Source organism: Dioscorea cayenensis, chromosome 7 (assembly GCF_009730915.1).
Source record: "Dioscorea cayenensis subsp. rotundata cultivar TDr96_F1 chromosome 7, TDr96_F1_v2_PseudoChromosome.rev07_lg8_w22 25.fasta, whole genome shotgun sequence".
Lineage (NCBI taxonomy): Eukaryota > Viridiplantae > Streptophyta > Magnoliopsida > Dioscoreales > Dioscoreaceae > Dioscorea > Dioscorea cayenensis.
Genome location: NC_052477.1, coordinates 5,922,257 through 5,942,575, shown reverse-complemented (window position 1 = coordinate 5,942,575; position 20,319 = coordinate 5,922,257). Strand labels below are relative to the sequence as shown.

At 36.1% G+C, this 20,319-nt stretch overlaps 1 protein-coding gene and 1 non-coding gene across 2 annotated transcripts; one reads left to right on the top strand and one right to left on the bottom strand.

Moving 5' to 3' along the window:
• Nucleotides 1–10,948: 10,948 nt before the first annotated feature.
• On the bottom strand, nt 10,949–11,954 carry LOC120265028. Its single transcript, XM_039272961.1, has 3 exons — nt 11,722–11,954; nt 11,565–11,641; nt 10,949–11,517 (listed from the first exon to the last, which is right to left on the bottom strand). Exons 1-3 carry the CDS (start codon nt 11,952–11,954, stop codon nt 10,949–10,951), a joined length of 879 nt encoding a protein of 292 aa, XP_039128895.1.
• Nucleotides 11,955–14,842: 2,888 nt separating this feature from the next.
• On the top strand, nt 14,843–14,948 carry LOC120266097. Its single transcript, XR_005537940.1, has one exon. It is a non-coding gene; the product is annotated as a small nucleolar RNA R71 (small nucleolar RNA).
• Nucleotides 14,949–20,319: the final 5,371 nt, after the last annotated feature.

The following is a 20,319-nucleotide window of genomic DNA, read 5'->3' as shown; positions in this document are numbered from 1 at the left end:
AATTTAAAAAACATATTTAAGTTGCTACAGTATCTATGGTACGGTATTGAGCTTCTCATGAGCCTTAATGAGCCGAGCTATTTAAGGCTCGAGCTCAGCTCGATTATCTACTCGAGCTTGAAAATCAAGCTCGAGCTCGGTTCGTTTGGTTAATAAACAAGCCTTTTTTGAGCTGAGCCTCAAGCAGCTCGCGAATAGCTTGGTTCATTTGCCGCCCTAGATATGGTGTTCCTTAAAGTCTAGGTGCTTGATGATGATAACAAGGGTGAAAGCTCCAATTCCTCTATACAAATCCTTGTCAATTTGTATCCTATTCCTATTTCCATGGGGAATACTAATTAAGGGAGAGAAGTTCAAGAAAATGGTGATAAGATAGCTAATGATAAAATCCCTCCAAATGATGATGCAGCGCTAGTTGAAGAAGGAAAACAACCATCACCGGTACCATCAACTAAGCATCAATTAAGAAATCTACTAGAGAGCATCGTCCTTCAACTAGATAAAGTGCTAATGAGTACATCATGCTTTGTGACGGTGGAGAAACAGAAATCTACCAAGAAGCCATGTTGCATAATAAGAAGTACGAGTGGCTTAAAGCCATACAAGAAGAAATGAAGTCCTCGTATAAGAACCACACATATGATGTTATACTCGGTCCTTTTTTAGCATCTTAACTCGAAGTTTTGCTCAAGTTCTCGTTTGAAACCTCTCAATTAGTCTTATTGACCATTTTGACTAGCTAAAGGAAAGCAAAGGCTTGCGTGGGCCCACATACGTGGCTATGAAGCACGACTAGTGAGTCACATGACCTGCTGTGTACCCACACACTAGCCACACAGAATAGCCTGTGGTTCATGTGGCTCACTGTGTACCTACCCAACTGGCTGTATGGTATGGCTAGCAAGCTATGTGGCCAACTGTATGCTCGTACATCTAGCCACATTGTCAGACTAGCAGGTTGTTTGACCTGGCTGTGTTGTACGCCCATACAGCCAGGTCACACAACGGGTCATGCGGCTTGGTTGTGATCCACAAAACTAGCCACACAATAGGAACAGTAGGCCATGCAGCCCGACCTTGCATAGGTCTAGCCCACATTTCTGTGTCCTTTAGATAAAGAGGCAAGGGTATTGGAGTCATTTGTCAATCCCTAACCCTTTTGTTGTTTTTCCTCTCCATTCCATTGTCTCATATTCATTCCTCTAGACTGACAACTCCAGTCTTGATTAACTCCACCTCTCTTCTTGTTAGAAAGCTCTTCCCTTAACTCTTCATCTTATTAGTGCTAGCAAGGTGTGTAGCTTCCTTCTCTTGATTCTCTCTTGTTTCTTCCATTATATTCACCCCTTGATAATAGAGTTAGGAATAGTGATTAATTGGAGTTCTTGAGCTTAGTTTCTTGCTATGCCTTCTTCTGAGATGGAAAGAGTATTCATGAAAGTAATATCTTACTCTTTTGCCTCAAATCTTGATGAAAATTTAAGCCATCCCCTTGCTTAGTTCTGGTTCTATTGTAGCTTGTGTTTCTACAACATTACCATAGCACCGAGAAATTCATTTCAATACTTTTGTTTCCCTAGCCTTGGACAGAGTTTCTCTCCATGGAAGTTCTATGGAATCTTTTGAACTCAAGCTTCAGGCATTCCAAAGCCTCTATTAGACTTGCATAGCATTTCGACTTAGAGTTTCACTCAAGCATTTTTATTACACCTTTCCTTGGTTGTTAAGCTTCTTTCCTTGTGTGGTTTGGTTTTAGATGATGAGGCTTTGGCAAAACCCAAGGAGCCAGTAGAGAATTAGTGTCATTGTGAAATCATATTCTTCTAAGTTTGTGAGTGGATTGCATTATGATGCATATTTCTATTGGGGACTAAAAGTATTCTATTTTCTTGGATGATATGTTTTCTATGTTTATCATATTGAACTCTCAAATGCTTCTTTTGATGTTGTCATTTATTCCTATTTAGTAATTTAAATAATTCTAGCACATTAATTTAATTACATGATCTACAAACTTTAGTATATGCATATGTTTATTGGTTGCAAAAGATGCTTTCATGTTATATATAGGTTGGAGTGTTTACACTAATGACAATTATTGCATTTGATAAAGATGGTTATTTCCCCAAATATTGATACCTTGAAATGTTAAATTTTGACTTTTATTATTTTTGTACTCAATTGATGTTGAATTCATACATCATGGTATGTAGGATCATGGTTTGTTTTAATGAGATGTTTGGATGGTAACAGGGCCTTTGAGCCATCCCCATGGTCCGGCCTATTGAGACGCCTTGGTGAACTCATTTTTTGTTTCCCATTCAGGAAGCATGGAGAGAGTATTTGATTGGTGAGGAATTATCCTCGTGATCCAATGAGAAACCGGATTTACCACACCGGGTCTTAGTGGGCCGTCATCAACAAAATGAAAAGCCTTGGTGGCTCTAGATGTGTCACGACCACAACAAGAGTTGGAGAGATTTTAGGCCAATGAGTATTGATGTATATGATTATTTTGCATTTCAAAACTATATTCTTCAAAAAATGTTTTAATTGTGATAGCCCTTTGTATTTCAATACTTCTTTAAATGCGAGCATTTATTAATGGATTCTTACTTGGGAACTAATTGTGCGGCCATCCGATATTATTTCCTCATGAAACCCCTATTATGTAAATATTGGTATTTTACCATCTCAAGATATATGAGGTGATTATTTTCCCTTCTCCATAACCTTTATCCATTTAAGATCTTCTGGAACTATGCTATTAGCTTACTGAGTGACTTTCTTACTCACTCAGCCACTATCTCTCTAGGTTTAAGAGTTTAGTGGTGGCACAATCAGGCATAGTAGTTGGCATCATTTCATGTTATCTTCCTTCGAGTCTTGTGTATGTGTTGTTATGATCATAGTTGTATTGTATAAAGGTTGGGTCCACTAGTAAACCCCTTGCCAAGAAGTTCAAGGAACAACCACCAATGGATATAAAATGCAAAGGAATTTTCATTTAAGATCAATACCTTCAAAATGTTAAATTCCTATCTCATATTTGAGGTTTCATCATACCTTTGCCCTCTCAATTTTGAAATTGGTAAACCATGATTAGCAAATAATTCATCTAAAGTTATTGTTAGTGAAAAGGTGAAAGTATCATATACATGCTGAATAGCAAGAAATCTTTCAACAATCTACTCCTACTTGTTCACAAACCTCAAAATCATTGTTGTTTGCTCCTTTATCAACTTATCTCAATACTTGCCAACAATTAATGAGAAGTTACTATCAACAATTTCATTAACAATTGCTAATGTTGTTTTTACTGAGCATGCATTTACCAATTATTTTTGAATCTATGGAAAAGTTGATTATTCCCAGTACCATTCTCATTAATAACACTCCTAATCCTTTCAATCCTTTTGAAAACCAATTGAGTATCCCCAGAAAGTTCCCCTTATTTTTGGAAATTCAGTACTCATCATGACCATGGAAAGTAAGACCATGTACTAAAGAATTTGAATAATATCCAAGTCAAGTATCAATTGCGAGTGATAATCAACCTCCATTTGGTTCCCATGAGAAGATAACATATGTGACACACTTTGCTTTTGATTTTTAAAATCCTCACGATGTCATTTAGCATCATTGTGTGCACTATTCATTGACCTACATGTTGATTAAAAGCTTCAAGTGCTTCCTCCAATTACTAAACCCTCTTTTTGTAAAAATATTACTTGAATCTTTTTCACCTTTATTATGCCTAGAAGGATAAAAATTAAGCAATAGGCTTTGTTTTTTTCCCTCACATTACACTTTAACCAATCAAATTTATGGAACTACGCTTCTTAAAAGTGCCATTTTTCTTTCCCTTGCTATTTTTTTAAAGGTCATATCCACATGGCGGACATAGACTTTTAAATAAGTACACTCTCCAAACTTTATTTCTAATCCCCACATCATACTCTTCAATTAGTTTCTGAAGTCGAGGATCAATAATGATACCATCTAGACTGAACTCAATATGAGTTCTCTATTGTGTCACAATGCTCGCTTCGGAAGAAACATGTGTTCTTGAGTCACTACCTTTTGATTTAGGTTTAAAAACATTTCCATATCTATATAATTAACAATTAATTCAAATAACAATTAAAAACCAAACTAACAAATAATGTGATTAAAAAATAATCCAATTTAATTATTCACAATCTACTTATTTACAATAAATAATCCAATAAATTTAGACATTGGTTTTGGTGGGGGTGGCCTTAAATTATTTAGGTTAAGGTGTTGGAGTTTGGATATGAGAAGAATTTTATGGTTGCTGTGTACCGCAAGTGCACGGATCGTTCAAGTAGTAAATTAAATATCGTTCCCACGAGGACTTTATTGCTAATCACCAATTTCTTTCAATTAGGGTTATTTAGATGAATTAATAGGTATGTGAATTGTGGATATAATAACTGATGAAAACTAAAATTGTCAAAGTTAAGGCTACCAAAAACTTAGATGAATAATTCAAATTTCAAGGGCTTCTAGGATTAAGGTTCACCACAATGATAGATAAAAGACTTCGTATTGACTTTTTTTTTATGAATTTAGTTTAATTGCTTTGACGGTGGAATATCCTAGAATACTCACTATTTCCTTTCAGAATATAGCGAGGTATCTAACATAGAACAACTCCTACTTTCGTGGTAATTGAATCTAATTAGATCCTTTATCTTCTATGACATCCAGCTATCCTCAAGAAATCATAGGATTTCGGGTTCAATTTTAGGGTTTCCAACACCTTAGTTCACATTTCAGTCCTTCCTTTGGTATCTAAAATCATGTAAATATGAGGGGCCCAACTCATTCACTAGCATTAAGTTCCATAAAAGTGAATCAAAAGCAAATAAACATTAATAAGAAAATAAAAGTCAATGCATCGTCAATTATCTAAACATTGAGCTAATCCCAATCCTAGAACAAAAGATCTACTCACTCATGTTCGATTTATAAGCTAAAATATTCATATCCATCATAGATCTAAACATGAAATAAATCAAAGAATAAGAAAGAATAAACTCTTGATCCTCCACATGTGATGTTCTTGTAGATTGATAAATCTCTGATTTGATCTTTGTTTTCTTTCTCCTCTTTGATAGCTTTAGATGATCTCCCACTCCTTAGAGAAATCGTCTCTTTATTCTCGTAGCCAAAAGATCCCCCTAAATTTTTTTTTTTGGCTTTATATAGAGGAAGGTTAAATTAGGGTTGTGATGGCGGCAAAGATCCACGACTATGTTAGTTGGCACGGGCAGTTTTTGCTTTTTCTAGGGTTTTAGTTTTTTAAATTTCTGCATCACAATCCATGGGTGTGGTAGCTACCACAAGCTACCCGCATTTCAAATAAGTGCCAAACTCCATTTATCTGCATGTAAACTGATGAAAAACAGTAACTTGAACTAAAAGAGTGAAATTGAACTAGAAATATGGGAAACTAAAAATTGAAACCTAAATCTAAATCTAATAAAAATATAATCAAACCTCCCCATGCTTGAATCTTTGCTTGTCCTCAAGCAAAGCAACTATGAAATCTGAAGAGAATTCATTATTCTTAAACTTCTTTTTATTTTTTTTTTTATTTTTTTTATAGTCAAAACTCAAATGATAGAACTGATTTAACATGGACAACAATAAGAAATTCGCAAGCAAAACTCCTAAGAGCATACAGAAGAACTATTTATACCAATGCAAATGAACATACACAATTATGACTTTAAAAATGTAGCAATCACACCACATGCAAATGAGCATTGCACTTAAAATGGCATATATCCAAGCAAATTCATATGAAAGATCAATAAGTCTTTTATTCATCACCCTTTTATTCATCCTTTTCATCCTTTTTTTTTACTAACGTAGATTGTAAATTGTCTTTCTGAGTGATGCACATGCTTATTAGGTACCAGAACACCCAACTATATATATATATATATATATATATATATATATATTTTAGTTACAAATCTACATAGACGCGTTCATGCCTAGTTACCACCTTTCTGCTAGAGGAACACTCTTATCAGGAGTCAGAACCCCAGGCTACTCGGTCATAAAAAGCAGCGGAACACTGTCAATTATTATTTCAATAAACTTCAATTGGCATAAATTTTGCCTATATCACTTCTTTCTTACTACCCACTTGTAAGATATAATAAAAGCCCTGGACTTTCAAGGATTTCATTTGCAAGGATATATACCGTATTAAGATGCATATGATCAGGAGCAATGGAGTTAGCACAAATATTATTGTAAATGAAAAGTGTATGCCCAAAGCTATTGATAATGAATAGTGACTCTGTCTTGGACCATCTTTATGTGTCATGTCAAATAGCTAGTCAAATGAATTTTTAAAGTTATTAACGAAAAGTTTTCTTTCTTTTTTTTTCAAATTTTTATTATGCAACACCTAAATGAATCTACATGCACTAAGATGATAACTATGTATAGGGTAAGCATATTAAACATGTAATACCTAAATGCTATCATGCAACATGCATAAAATATAAACGACTCCCCCATGCTTGAAAGAGATATTGTCCTCAATGTATGAAAAGGGGAAAAATTTACTCACAAGATCAGTGTGGTGGTGGAGGAAGGTGGCCTTGGGAAAGATGCTAGTTGTATATTGCTTGCAACGTGGTTTCCATAGTTTTCATCCGGACATTTATGTCACGTATCTGTTGGTGAAGTTGTGTGAAGAGAATTTCTTGTCGACAATGCTCGGATGTGATGACAGAGAAAGAGCGGTATAAACATGCGAAATTGTCAATTTGTGAGTTGGTAGAGGTTGGATCAGATGGAAAAGATGGAAGCCTTCCAGTGCCTTTCTTAGCATTTAATGGGGCAGGTTGATCATCAGTAGGGAAATTCCAATTTTCACGCCTTTGAACAATTGTCTTCTCAGGGTCAGGAAGAGGATGAGGGAGTTCTTGTTCTTTAAGAATCAGGCAATAGACATCGCCTTCTTTGATGATCATCCGCATCACAATGCAAGACTCCATGTCGATCCATGTACTACCTGTAGCTTGTTTCAAAGAAGACAATCTTACTAAGTTGTGTCCATCCTACTCGTTTCATCATCCAATGTATGTCATCAAATAACCCTAATGTGTGGAGTACACTATTATCGATGTAGCTAGTATTCACGATTTTTCTTTTTGCTAGCATGTTATACCGATATTCTTGTTATGAATCTCTAAAGGTTATTCCATGAGGATTAGACGGGTTAGATGACTTACTTTGCCGTCGAGGAGGAGGAGGAGCACGTGGGCGGCCATGGGAATTTGTGGACTCGTCTTTCCTTGCACGTTTGGGGCCATCTTGAGAGAGTGTCGGAGGGAGATGTTGTGTTGATGGAGACGAAGTGGTGAAAAGTAGAAGAGAAAATATATATATATATATATATATATATATATTTAAAAAAATTCGGATTTTTTAAAAAAATAAAATTTAAAGAAAAGATTTTAAAAATAATAATAATAATAATTAAAAAATGAAAAAGGGAAAAAAAATCGGTTTGTTTAAAATAAAGAAAAAAAAATAAAGTTTGATTTAAAAAAAGAAAAATAAGAAAAATCTTTTTTTGTAAAAATAAGATAAGATAAGAATTTGAAAAATAAAAAGGAAATAAAATTAAAAAAAATAAAAAGAATTGAAAAGGAAGGGCGGATGGTTAGTTAAGATTTCAAAAAGGCGAATGGTTGTGTGTTAAAGATACCATCTGCTTTTTTTAGAATCTCTCCCTTGACACTTTTTTTTTTTATACGCCCCACAAAGCACACCTAAGATTTATTGCACATGTAACCCATGGAACTTTCTGGTTGCTGAAAAAAAATTCTAAAAAAAAAAACAGAATGGCCATATTTGAAAGCATGAGTGGCCCATATTTTTTTTTCTTGAAAATCCCCAATTTTTCAGAAAGAACCCCTCCATTGTTGGATATTCACCTAGATAGATATCTTTCACTCAAATCAAGACAACCTACAAGAATAAGTGTGAAAAATTTAGATCATGTAATGGTATGAAATAAAATCGACATGAGCTAAAAATTAAAATTTACTAACTAAGAAAAACAAAGAAAGAAAACTTGGGTTGTCTCCCAAGTAGCGCTTATTTAAGGTCATAAGCTTGACCCCTTTTTTATGCGTTAAGTAGAGACCAGAAGAGGTTGGGAAAGGGTATAGGTCACCCCTTTCTCAACTGGTTCATCGATGTTGTAGTGCTTTAAACGATGCCCATTCACTTTGAATAAATCTGTTGCTTCACTCCATATTTCAATTGCACCATAAGGATATACCCTGCTCACTTTGAAAGGACCGGACCATCGTGATCTGAGCTTACCTGGGAAGAGCTTCAACCTAGAATTAAAAATTAACACTAAATCGCCTTCATGAAATTCTCGTCGAAGAATTTGTTTATCATGCCATCGCTTGGTATGCTCTTTATAAATTTTAGCATTTTCGTAGGCATCGAGTCGTAACTCATCAAGTTATTGTAATTGAAGCTTTCTTCGCTCTCCGGCTTTCTTCAAGTCAAAATTTAAAGTCTTGATTACCTAATAAGCATTGTGCTCTAATTCAACAGAAAGATGGCAAGGTTTCCCATAAATCAATCGGAAGGGTGTCATTCCAATAAGAGTTTTATAAGCAGTACAGTATGCCCACAGAGCATCATCAAGCTTTAATGCCCAATCTTTTCTTAACTCACAAACTGTCTTTTCTAAAATATTCTTGATTTCTCTATTTGAAACTTCCACTTGCCCACTTGTTTCAGGATAATATGGTGTGGCAATTTTGTGGATTACTCCATATTTTTTTTAGAAGATTTTTAAACTATCGCTCAATGAAATGTGAACCACCATCACTAATAACTGCCCATGGAACACCAAATCTTGGAAAGATAATCTTTTTAAAGAGCTTTATCACTGTTTTAGCATCACTTGAGGAAGATGGTAACGCTTCTACCCACTTTGAAACATAATTCACTGCTACTAAGATGTATTTATTTCCACATGAAGATGGAAACGGTCCCATATAATCAATTCCCCATACATCAAAGATTTCCACCTCCAAAATGTTGTTTAAAGGCATTTCATATCGTCGGGAGATGTTACCGGTCCTTTGACAACGATCGCAAGCTAGCACATATCTTCTGGTATCCTTAAAGATGGATGGCCAATAATATTCAGCTTGTAGTATTTTAGCTGCTGTCTTAGAAGTACTACAATGCTCACCATATGAGGAAAAGTGGCAGTGGAAGAGAATATTCTCAATCTCATCTTTCGGGATACACCTCCTATACAACCTATCAACACAACCTCGATATAGCAGGGGTTCATCCCAAACAAAGTGTTTGATATCGGCGATAAACTTTTTCTTTTCCTGAAAATTAAGTTTTGGTGGAAGAATTCCGCAAGCAAGATAGTTGACGAAGTCAGCATACCTAGGAGCTTTTAATGTAGAGACAGATAGAAGTTGTTCATCCGGAAAAGAATCATCAATCGGTATTTTATTCTCTTTATCATTATTCTCTATATTTAATCTTAAAAGGTGATATGCCACCATGTTTTCTGTACCTTTCTTGTCTTGAATCTCAAGATCAAACTCTTGAAGGAGGAGTATCCATCTGATAAGTCGTGGTTTGGCATCTTTCTTACTTAGTAAATGCATGATTGCTGTATGATCAGTGTGCACAATTACTTTGGAGCCCACTAAATATGATTTAAACTTGTTAAAGGTAAAAACTACTTCTCGAAGCTCCTTTTTAGTGGTGGCATAATTAATCTGAGCCTCATCTAAAGTTTTGCTCGCATAGTAGATGCCATGCATCTTCTCGTCTTTCCTTTGTCCCAAAACTGCTCCTACTGCGTAGTCACTTGCATCACACAACTTCAAAAGATAGGGTCCAATCTAGTGTTTGAATACTTGGAGCAGTCACCAATGCTTTCTTTAACCTGTGAAAAGCATTTAAACAATCTTGGTCAAAAACAAAAGGGACATCTTTAATTAGTAGATTAGTCAAGGGTTTGGCAATTTTAGAAAAATCTTTAATGAAGCGTCGATAAAACCCAGCATGTCCTAGAAAAGTTCACACTCCTTGGTGGAGGCATCTTCTTAATTATTTCCACTTTAGCTTTGTCCACCAGAATTCCACGTTCAAATACTAAATGTCCAAGTACAATTCCTTCATGCGCCATGAAGTGACATTTTCCCAATTTAGCACAAGATTTACCTCTTCACATCTCTGTAACACTTGAGACAAATTAGCTAGACAACTATCAAAACTTGTGTCATATATAGAGAAATCATCCATATTAACTTCCATATGTTTTCAATGAAATCAGAGAATATTGAATGCATACAACGTTGAAAAGTAGCAAGCGCATTACAGAGACCAAAAGGCATCCTTCTATATGCAAAAGTACCGTAAGGACATGTAAATGTGGTCTTTTCCTGGTCATTGGGATGAATGGGAATCTGAAAGAAACCCGAGTAACCATCTAAATAGCAAAATTAAGAGTGCTTCGCTAGTCTCTCAAGCATTTGATCAATAAAATAGAGGAGAAAATGATCTTTCCTGGTTGCTTTATTGAGTTTTCGATAGTCAATGCACATTCTCCACCCTGTAACTGTCCTAGTAGGGATTAATTCGTTATTTTCATTTTTCACAATAGTCATACCCCCTTTCTTTGGAACTACTTGTACTGGGCTAACCCACTCACTATCAGAGATAGGATAGATCATTCCAGCGTCTAATAATTTTATTGCCTCTTTCTTTACTACCTCTTTCATATTAGGATTCAATCATCTTTGAGGTCCTACAAATGGTTTATAATCATTTTCTAAAAGAATTCTGTGCATGCAAATCGAGGGATTAATACCTTTGATGCAATCAACTGTGTATCCTATGACTTTGTAATGTGATCAAGTTCCCTAAGTAGCTTTTCAATTTCAACCTTACTGAGATTAGCATTGGCAATCACAGGATAAGTAGAGTTAGGTCCTAGAAATTCATACCTGAGAATGGAAGGAAGGGGTTTAAGTTCTACCTTTGGAGCTTGTTCTTCCTCAAGAATGCTAAGAGAAGATTCTGACCTCAATTCCTCGATCTTAGCTTTATGGGGTTGAATATAGGGTTGTACTTCTAGTAAACGCTTATACTCACTAGCTTCATCATCTTCATCATTATTGAGGTTGTTACGTACCAAACAAAGCTCGAGTGGGTCCTTAAAATAGTGCTTGGTCTCTTCTTGAATAATGACCTCCTGCAGCATATTGATCATGTAACAAGAACCCTCAACAAAAGGTTTTTTCATAGCATTAGACAGATCAAATTCAACTTTTTCATCACCGACAGTTAGAGAAAGTTTATGATTTTTAACATCTATAATGGCACCTGCTGTAGCTAAAAATGGCCTACCCAAAATGATGGGGATTTGAGAATCCTCCTCCATCTCTAGCACAACAAAATCAGCTGGAATGAAAACTTACCGACTTTAATAGGCACATCCTCAAGGATACCTATCGGATACTTGACAAAACGGTCTGCCAATCGCAAAGTGATTGTAGTTGGCTTGAGTTCACCCATTTCCAGCTTCCTACACACAGAAAGAGGCATAAGACTTACACTAGCACTAAGGTCACATAGTGCCCGTTCAAAAATTATGGTGCCAATCACACACGGAATGGAGAAACTGCCTGGGTCTTTAAGCTTTGGAGGTAATTGTTCTGAATAAGAGCACTACACTCAGTTAATGCTACAGTCTCATATTCCTCTAGTTTTCTTTTCTTCGAACAGATGTCCTTGAGAAACTTAGCATAGGAGGGCATTTGTTGTAACGCCTCTGTAAATGGTATGTTGATGTATAATTTCTTCAAAACCTCCAAAAATCTTCCTAATTGCTTATCCATCTTAGCTTTAGCCAATCTCAGGGGAAAAGGAATTGGTGGCATGTAAGGCTTTGGTGCTATATACTTGTGTTATTCCTTTTCATTGTCTATAGCCTTTTCTTTGTCTTCAATTTCAGCACATGGTGGCTTGGCTTTATCTGTTATCTTTGTTTCGATGCCTTAATTGATATCCTTCATAATTTTTGGATCCTCCAATTGTGTGCCACTTCTCAGAGTCACTGCATTTCACTGCTCGTTCGGGTTAATTTCTGGTTTACCTAGTAACATCCCCTGAGGTCTTAATGAAGAGCTTGCTTGCTGAGCAATCTGGGTCTCTAGCAACTTATTATGAGTTGCCACAAAATCAACCTTTGATGTTAACTGCTTGATTGATTCACTCATAATCTGAATTTGTTACCTAAATTCTTCATTTTTCTTAGTCCGGGTCATCACAAAAGTTTCAAGCAAAGATTCCAAATTTGATTTCTGAACTTGTTGAGGATTAGGAGGCCTTGGCTGAAATCCCGGGGGCTGTTGTCTGAAATTACTTTGTCCTATTTGCTTTTGATTATTCTTATAGGAAAATTTTGGATGATTGCGCCAACCAAGATTATAAATATTCGAGAAAGGATCATCCTGAACCCCTTGATTCAAATTGTTAATGAAGCTAACTTGTTCCACTGATGTGCCTTGAGGGGTGAAATTTCCAATTTGACACTCTGTAGCTTTATGCCCAATACATCCACATATCTCACATGAATGATAAGTACTTGTGCGATAAGAATGCGAAGCATTCTTTCCTTTTGATGAGCATTACTTTTGTCAGGTTTTAGCGCTAATACATGTGTGTTTATGTACTTTTATGTAGATTGGGTTGTGAGGCCGATTATTTGTGAAAGAAGCCATTGTAGATTGTTTTACACATTATTTGGAAGAGATCTTGAGAAGGCTCAAACGCAGAGACATGAGTCAGGTTTAGAATGCTAGAATGTATGCCAACCTCCTTGTATTCGAGCTAAGGCAATGATTCGGAGGGGCACGAAGGCAGTTACATCCTAGTATTCCGGCTTGTGCATATTTAACAAGATCTCCACCAACGTGACCGTTTATTGAAGAACCAAGACGATCTACGACGTGAACGTGTGCTCGTTTACGTTACCTCGATGAAAGCATGGATTCGGGAGTATTTTGGGCTGTACTGTAGCAATCACTGCAGCAGGTACTGTTCATAGCAGGCCGAAGAAAGAGCAAAATAGAGGAGCCACATGGGCGTGTGGAAATTCCACATGCCCGTGCATTAATTCCACAGGCCCGTGTGGAATATCCACAGGGGCGTGTGGAATCCCGATTCCAGCCCTATTTAAGGCCGATTTCAGCCCCGATTTCAACATTCTTTTCTCCATCTTTTCCCCAAATTGAGAGAGGGTTGCAGCTAGGGTTTTGAGAGGTATTGGCTAGGAATTTGGAGAGGTACTATGGCTCCGACATCGTCATCTCGTTGGAAGAAGGTTGGTAAGGGAGCCTCCGTTGGATTGATTCGGCGAGGCATATCTTATACCGGACAAGGGGATCTTGCGACGAGTAGAGGACTCTCCACAAGACCATCGCCACGACTATCGAGGGGGTTTTTCCTATGGATTGTTCTCTTTTACATTTGATTTCATTGTCGTTTGTATTGTGCTCCATGGAGAGCTAAACCCCTAGTGGGTACTTGGGTATTTATGAACCCTAGGATGTATTAGTTTCATTGAATCTTTTTATTATGCTTTCAATTAATTGATGCTATTGTGAGTTCCAATCTTGAATACTTGATTGTTTGAATATCCCCTTAGAGTGACACTAAGGTTGAGAGTTCACATGGTAACCCTTGTGAGTGAGTGACACACCATGAGAATTAGACAAAGCTTGATTGGAGAGGGTTGAGAGGGTGAGTCGAGAGGTACAGGAGTGTCCCCTTTTCCCTTTAATGTGATAAATTCTACCTCCGTTCCTCGAGTTCTTTGCGGCCACAATAGAGCGAATGAGCTAAGAGATGACCCTCCGCTGGGGCTTAGTTGCAAGTGCAACAGAGTGAATTGTTGAGATGATTTTAGTATATAGGGCTTAATTGTGGTTAGGGACCTTTCTTCTAGACCAAAGAGTTAGGTCTACAATTAGGAAGAGATTTATCACTTGGAATCCCCAGAGCTTAATGCAATCCTTCTTACGAGTGCGAGGTTGAGAGGTTGTTCAACCTCTCCTCCGGAACATGTAGAGGATTAGGCTTGGTAACCCTAGATTCAGGGCCATGCAGTAAAGGATATCCCTGACTCACCATTACATTAGTTAGGAAGCATAATAGAGAGTTCTTGCACTTGAAATGATTTTCCTAGGCGGATCAATACCTGGGTACCCCATCTTTATCGATTGCCTTACCTTCTCCTTTACTTTTGCTCTCTTTCGGGTTGCTTTACTTTTGAGAATTGAATCTTGCCACACATATCACTATTCATCTTTCATATAGTTAAGAAGCAAATTAAGTATTTTTATCCCCTTTTCCCTGTGGATACGATACCCCACTCACCTGGGATTTATTACTTCGACAACTCCGTGCACTTGTGGGAAGCACTTGTCAATGAAACATTAGAAACTCCAACTGCATTCACATTTATTCTATGAAATTTTTGAGTTAAGGTACTACTTTTGCAGCAATAAGGTTTAAAGCATCCACATCATATTTCCCTGGAACCTTTGTTTGAGTACCTCTTTCATTTAACCATTGATAATAGTTAAGTGTCATGCTTTCAAATAGATCGTAGGCCTCATCCACACTCTTGTTCATCAAAGCTCCTCCTGAAGCAGCATCCGCTGTAACCTTGGTGTTATAATTTAGCCCATTGTAAAAGGTCTGCACTAATAACCATTTGGCGAGTCCGTGATGGGGACACAAGCTCAATAATTCTTTGAATCTATCCTATGCATCACACAAAGACTCTTCTTCCCTTTGAGAAAAATTAGTGATCTGATTTCTAAGCTGAGCCGTCTTGCTTGAAGGAAAGTACCTGGCTAGGAAGACTTGTGATAACTCATCCCATGTTGCGATGGATCCCACAGGAAGTGAATACAACCATGCCCTTGCTCTGTCTTTTAAGGAGAAAGGGAATAATCTTAGCCTGATAGCATCTGTGGAGACTCCATTAATCTTCAAAGTGTCACAATACTCTAGAAAAATTGAAAGATGCAGATTGGGATCTTCTGTCGGTGACCCTCCAAATTGATTTTGTTGAACCATGGAGAGTAGGGCTAGCTTGAACTCGAAGTTATTCACCTCGACAGTGGGTTTTGTAATGCTTGAGTGCAATCCTTGAACATTTGGTGCAGTGAAGTCCCTTAAAATTCTATTATTGTCTTCCATGATTAAGGGTTGTGATTCTTGAGCTTTCTTCCTTCTCTAATATTGTCTTCTAATTCGAAAGCTTCGCTCAACTTCTGGATCTAACTCCACAAGGTTATTAAGACCTCTCAATCTTTGCATACAAGGAATAACCTCTTGCAAAGGAAAAATAAAAATAAAAATAAAATATCTAATCTAACCAAATTGCAAATTTAATTATATCAACAATCAAAGTCCCCGGCAACGGTGCCAAAAACTTGATGTATACCGCAAGTGCACGGATCGTTCAAGTAGTAAATTAAATATCGTTCTCACAAGAACTTTATTGCTAATTACCAATTTCTTTCAATTAGGGTTATTTAGATGAATTAATAGGTATGTGAATTGTGGAAATAATAACTAATGAAAACTAAAATTGCCAAAGTTAAGGCTACCAAAAACTTAGATGAATAATTCAGATTTCAAGGGCTTCTAGGATTAAGGTTCACTACAATGATAGATAAAAGACTTCGTGTTGACTTTTTTTTATTAATTTAATTTAATTGCTTTGAAGGTGGAATATCATAGGATACTCACTATTTCCTTTCAGAATATAGCGAGGTATCTAACTTAGAACAACTCTTACTTTCGTGGTAATTGAATCTAATTAGATCCTTTATGTTCTATGACATCCAATTATCCTCAAGAAATTATAATCTAGGATTTCAGGTTCAATTTTAGTGTTTCCAACACCTTAGTTCACCTTTCGGTCCTTCCTTTGGTATCTAAAATCATGCAAATATGAGGGGCCCAACTCATTCGCAAGCATTAAGTTCCATAAAAGTGAATCAAAAGCAAATAAACATTAATAAGAAAATAAAAGTCAATGCATCATCAATTATCTAAACATTGGGCTAATCCCAATCCTAGAACAAAAGATCTACTCACTCATGTTCGATTTATAAGCTAAAATATTCATATCCATCATAGATCTAAACATGAAATAAATCAAAGAATAAGAAAGAATAAACTCTTGATCCTCCACATGTGATGTTCTTATAGATTGATGAATCTCTCCTTTGATCTTTGTTTTCTTTCTCCTCTTTGATAGCTTTAGATGATCTCCCACCCTTAGAGAAATCGTCTCCTTATTCTCGTAGCCAAAAGATCCCCCTAAAATTCTTTTTCTTGGCTTTATATAGAGGAAGGTTAAATTAGGTTGCGATGGTGGCAAAGATCCACGACTATGTTAGCTGGCATAGGCAGTTTGTGCTTCTTCTAGGATTTTAGTCTTTTAAAATTTTACATCATGATCCATGGGTGTGGTAGCTACCACAAGCCACCCATGTTTCAAATAAGAGCCAAACTCCATTTATCTGCATGTAAACTGATGAAGAGCAGTAACTTGAACGAAAAGAGTGAAATTGAACTAGAAATATGGGAAATAATGCATGATCAACTAAAAATTGAACCCTAAATATAATACAAATATATTATAATTTATTACTTATCAATGGTGATCCTTGTTGTCTTGCTATGGTGATGTCTGTTGTTGTTTCTATGTTTGTGTGAATTCAACTATGTCTTTGGCCTCATGAATGTATGTAAGTAATTGATATTGGCAATGAAAATCTAAATGGTTCTTAATGGAATCATCATGATGATTGCATGTGGGCCATCATCATCAATATATATCATCTATCTTTTAATAGAGTATCTAGTCATCATATTGATTACCTGTATAATTCAATGATACATGTGACATTATTATATGAGTTTTATTTATAAGAACCAATGTACCATTTGGATAAGAAGACACTTGCCTGAGTTTAGCAGAGGGTGTTGTCCCATGTCCCCTTCAAGGAAGAAAGGACCTCCTGGAGCCAAGGGGATGCTCAAGCACCCAATACACCCCTGCATGCATCAATATCAAGTTATCTTAAAACTTTGTGAAAACAAAAATGCTACAAGGCCATGGGCTATATAGATGTTGTTGAATTTGATTCATTAATTAGTTAAAGGAGGTGTGTTATTGAGGAAAACAATGTTTTTACATCTTTAACAAGCTTTCGCCAACCCTAACAAGCTAATTGACAAGCTTTTGCTAACTTTCAAACATCCACAGACCTAGAGCGATCCTTCCACTCCTTACTGGCAATAGTAAAGGGAAAACAACCACTTGGCCTATTTTCTTAATGCAGTGGTCAATCTTCATTGCAAAATGATAGAAATGTAAACAATATCAAGCTAATATCGAGACAGTTTTAGGTTGATGTCGTAAGTGTAGTGCACCGTTGGTATGAATTATTACCATTGATCCAATGTGACCCCTGGAAAAACGAGAAGCTACAGTGTTAGTCTTTATCTAGGTAGACATGAGTTTTAATTCAAAGCCAAGGTAAAATTCTAGAATACATTATAAGGGAAATTCTTGGTCAAAGCTCTTTCCCTTAAGCACGCGAAAACTACAGTAATGGTAAATGGATGGTTTAAGGGGGTGTTCACATAATAGATTTTCCAAATGGATATCATTTTCCAGTTGAAGGACCTTGACAGTCAATTGTTTAGTTTTGGTATTATTCCCTGAACAGTCCCTCTACTCTTTCAAACTTACCCTTTTAGTCTCTCTACTTGAAATTGTAAAGGTTTAGTCCTTTTTTTAATTTAGCCATATTGGTCCCCCAAACCCTAACCCCTAACCCTAAATATCCTCATGGAGGGGGACTGACATGACTCACTTAAAAGTAGTAGAGAGGCTAAAAAGTTACATTTTAAAGTAAGGGAGTAAAATTGTTAATTTGAAAAAATAGATGGATTATTTAGGAAATTATACCTTTAGTTTTATAGCTTTCTCAAAAGCAAGAGAACTTCCAACTAGCTTATAAGAAATTGACGATGATGGTGGTATACTTATAGTTGCATCACTTTCCAGTTGAGCTTTGGAGTAGATATATTCTAGAGACTATAATAGGACACATAGGGAGATCATTAAAAATTGACAAACATACATCATTGTTAAATGGAGCAAGTTTTGTTTTAGTATATCTTGAGATTGATCTTACTTGGCTATTGAAACATGGGTTTTGGGTGGGAGATGATGGTCATTGAGTTTTGTGGTTGTCCTATATGAGAAGCTACCTATGTTTTGTTTCAACTATGGATTGGTTCGATAGGGCATAACTTTAGGTAGTCATTAGCAAGGGAGTTCTTGAGTATAAATTTGTTTTATGGTAGATATGATACTAGAGCTTAGCATGGGATGGAGGAACACACTTGAAAGCAAATGACTGAGCCAAGGCAAGTTGTAAATTTAGATCCTAAAACCCCCCAAATGTTCACCCCTTCCTTCTTCCTTATAAAAAGACAAAAAGGGGTAAGAATAAGTATTGTCCATGGATACTTGTGTCAAGGTGGTACAATTGTGGCTGAGGATAGGATCGAGCATCAATGAATTCCTCATGAACTATACAAGTAGCAACCATCATGAACACGGAGATTATGGCTAGCCCAATTCATCAACATATACCAAAAAGCCTACTAAATAATGTGTCACAAGGAGATGGGGGCTGAAGGGAAGGTGTGAATTTCCATCATTCCTACACCTATTAATTTAATCTTGCTTTGGATGATGTTATGGGTATTCATAAAGAGGATGGAATGCCACTTGATAGCCTTATCTTTTAAGTGATTACATATGGCCGCATCCAATAATAAACAAGGAGGCATGAAGGACAAGCAAGTTCTTTTGAGAATCCCTCATAGCTTTATAAATAAGAGTTATTTCTAGAAGGATCTAAGGGTAAATAACAGGTATGTTAAGTGTAAGAATATTTTAATGGCTGGTTATTCAGACGACTGGGACAATACCTCCTTTCTCTTGACATTTGCAACCACATAGATGTTGAACCACCTAGAAGATAGCCTACTTCCCTATAACATGATTGTCAACCTAGCATCGAAGGTCCTCCTTTTATCCTCGGTAATTTCAGATGAGAACTTGGTTATGAAGGAAAACATTGAGGAAAACCCAAGCATTGTTGAGTTAGGAGAGCTAGATGATGTAGTGACCCTTAACCAGTACCAAAGTAGAATCAAGGAGGTGCTGGTTAGACAAAATCACAGCCCCTTAGTTGCTTCCCATAAAAAAAATAAAGAATGGAAATGGAGATATTCAGAAATTAATGTTTTCTAATTTTTTCAACTTTCATGTTGCGTCTTATTTTCCTTTTAAACACAATATCTATTGGTATTTATCTTCCTTCAACTATGTCTACAACTAACATTCTTTGTTGTAAATGCAGGGATGGGGAGAGGGGTATCCAAATTTATTAAAAGAGAAAAGACAACAGGGTGGTAGGGGTCAAATCTCTTAGATGAAAGGTGCAAGCATGAGCATTTTCAAAGCAGAAAAAAAAAAAACAAAAACAAAAACAAAAACTAAACTAAAATTTAAAAACTTATAATTCATAATAAAATTTCATAAAATAAGAAAAATCAAAATTTAAAGTTCAAACTTGGATAAGACCTGCATAGAGTAAAATAGCATATTATCAACATAGCAAGAAAATCACCACACTACTATTATTCTACTAATAATAAGAGATCTATGTTTTTGCTATCAATGGAGAGAGAGAGGAGAGAGAGAGAGAGAGAGAGAGAGAGAGAGAGAGAGAGACGCAAATTGCATAAAGGCTAAAATATTGGATAGTGGGCACTAAGCAAATAGCCTAAAATGCCGTTTTTGTTTTGAGGGATTAAGATTTATACAAATTTGATGATCAGGGAAAATATATATATATTTTTGTGGTGTCAATGACTCCACAAAATTTTTTAAAATTCTTCATTATATATTTATATATTAGTTGAGAATAGTTAGGTTGACCCCACAAAATTAAAAAATTGTGTTCAACCTCACTTTTGAGAAATTAGAATGTGAGGCATATATGATATTAGTATATGTATGTATATAATAACATTATAATTATATAATATTATAATATAACTTCTAAAAAGTTGTTGCCTTTTTCCCCATCA

Coding starts and splice junctions, on each gene's coding strand:
- LOC120265028 (XM_039272961.1), bottom strand. CDS start 11,954: ATGGATAAGCAATTAGGAAGATTTTTGGAGGTTTTGAAGAAATTATAC. Junction 11,642..11,721: donor GCAGTTTCTCCATTCCGTGT/GTGATTGGCACC, acceptor TTCTGTGTGTAG/GAAGCTGGAAATGGGTGAAC. Junction 11,518..11,564: donor TTTTGTCAAGTATCCGATAG/GTATCCTTGAGG, acceptor TTTTCATTCCAG/CTGATTTTGTTGTGCTAGAG.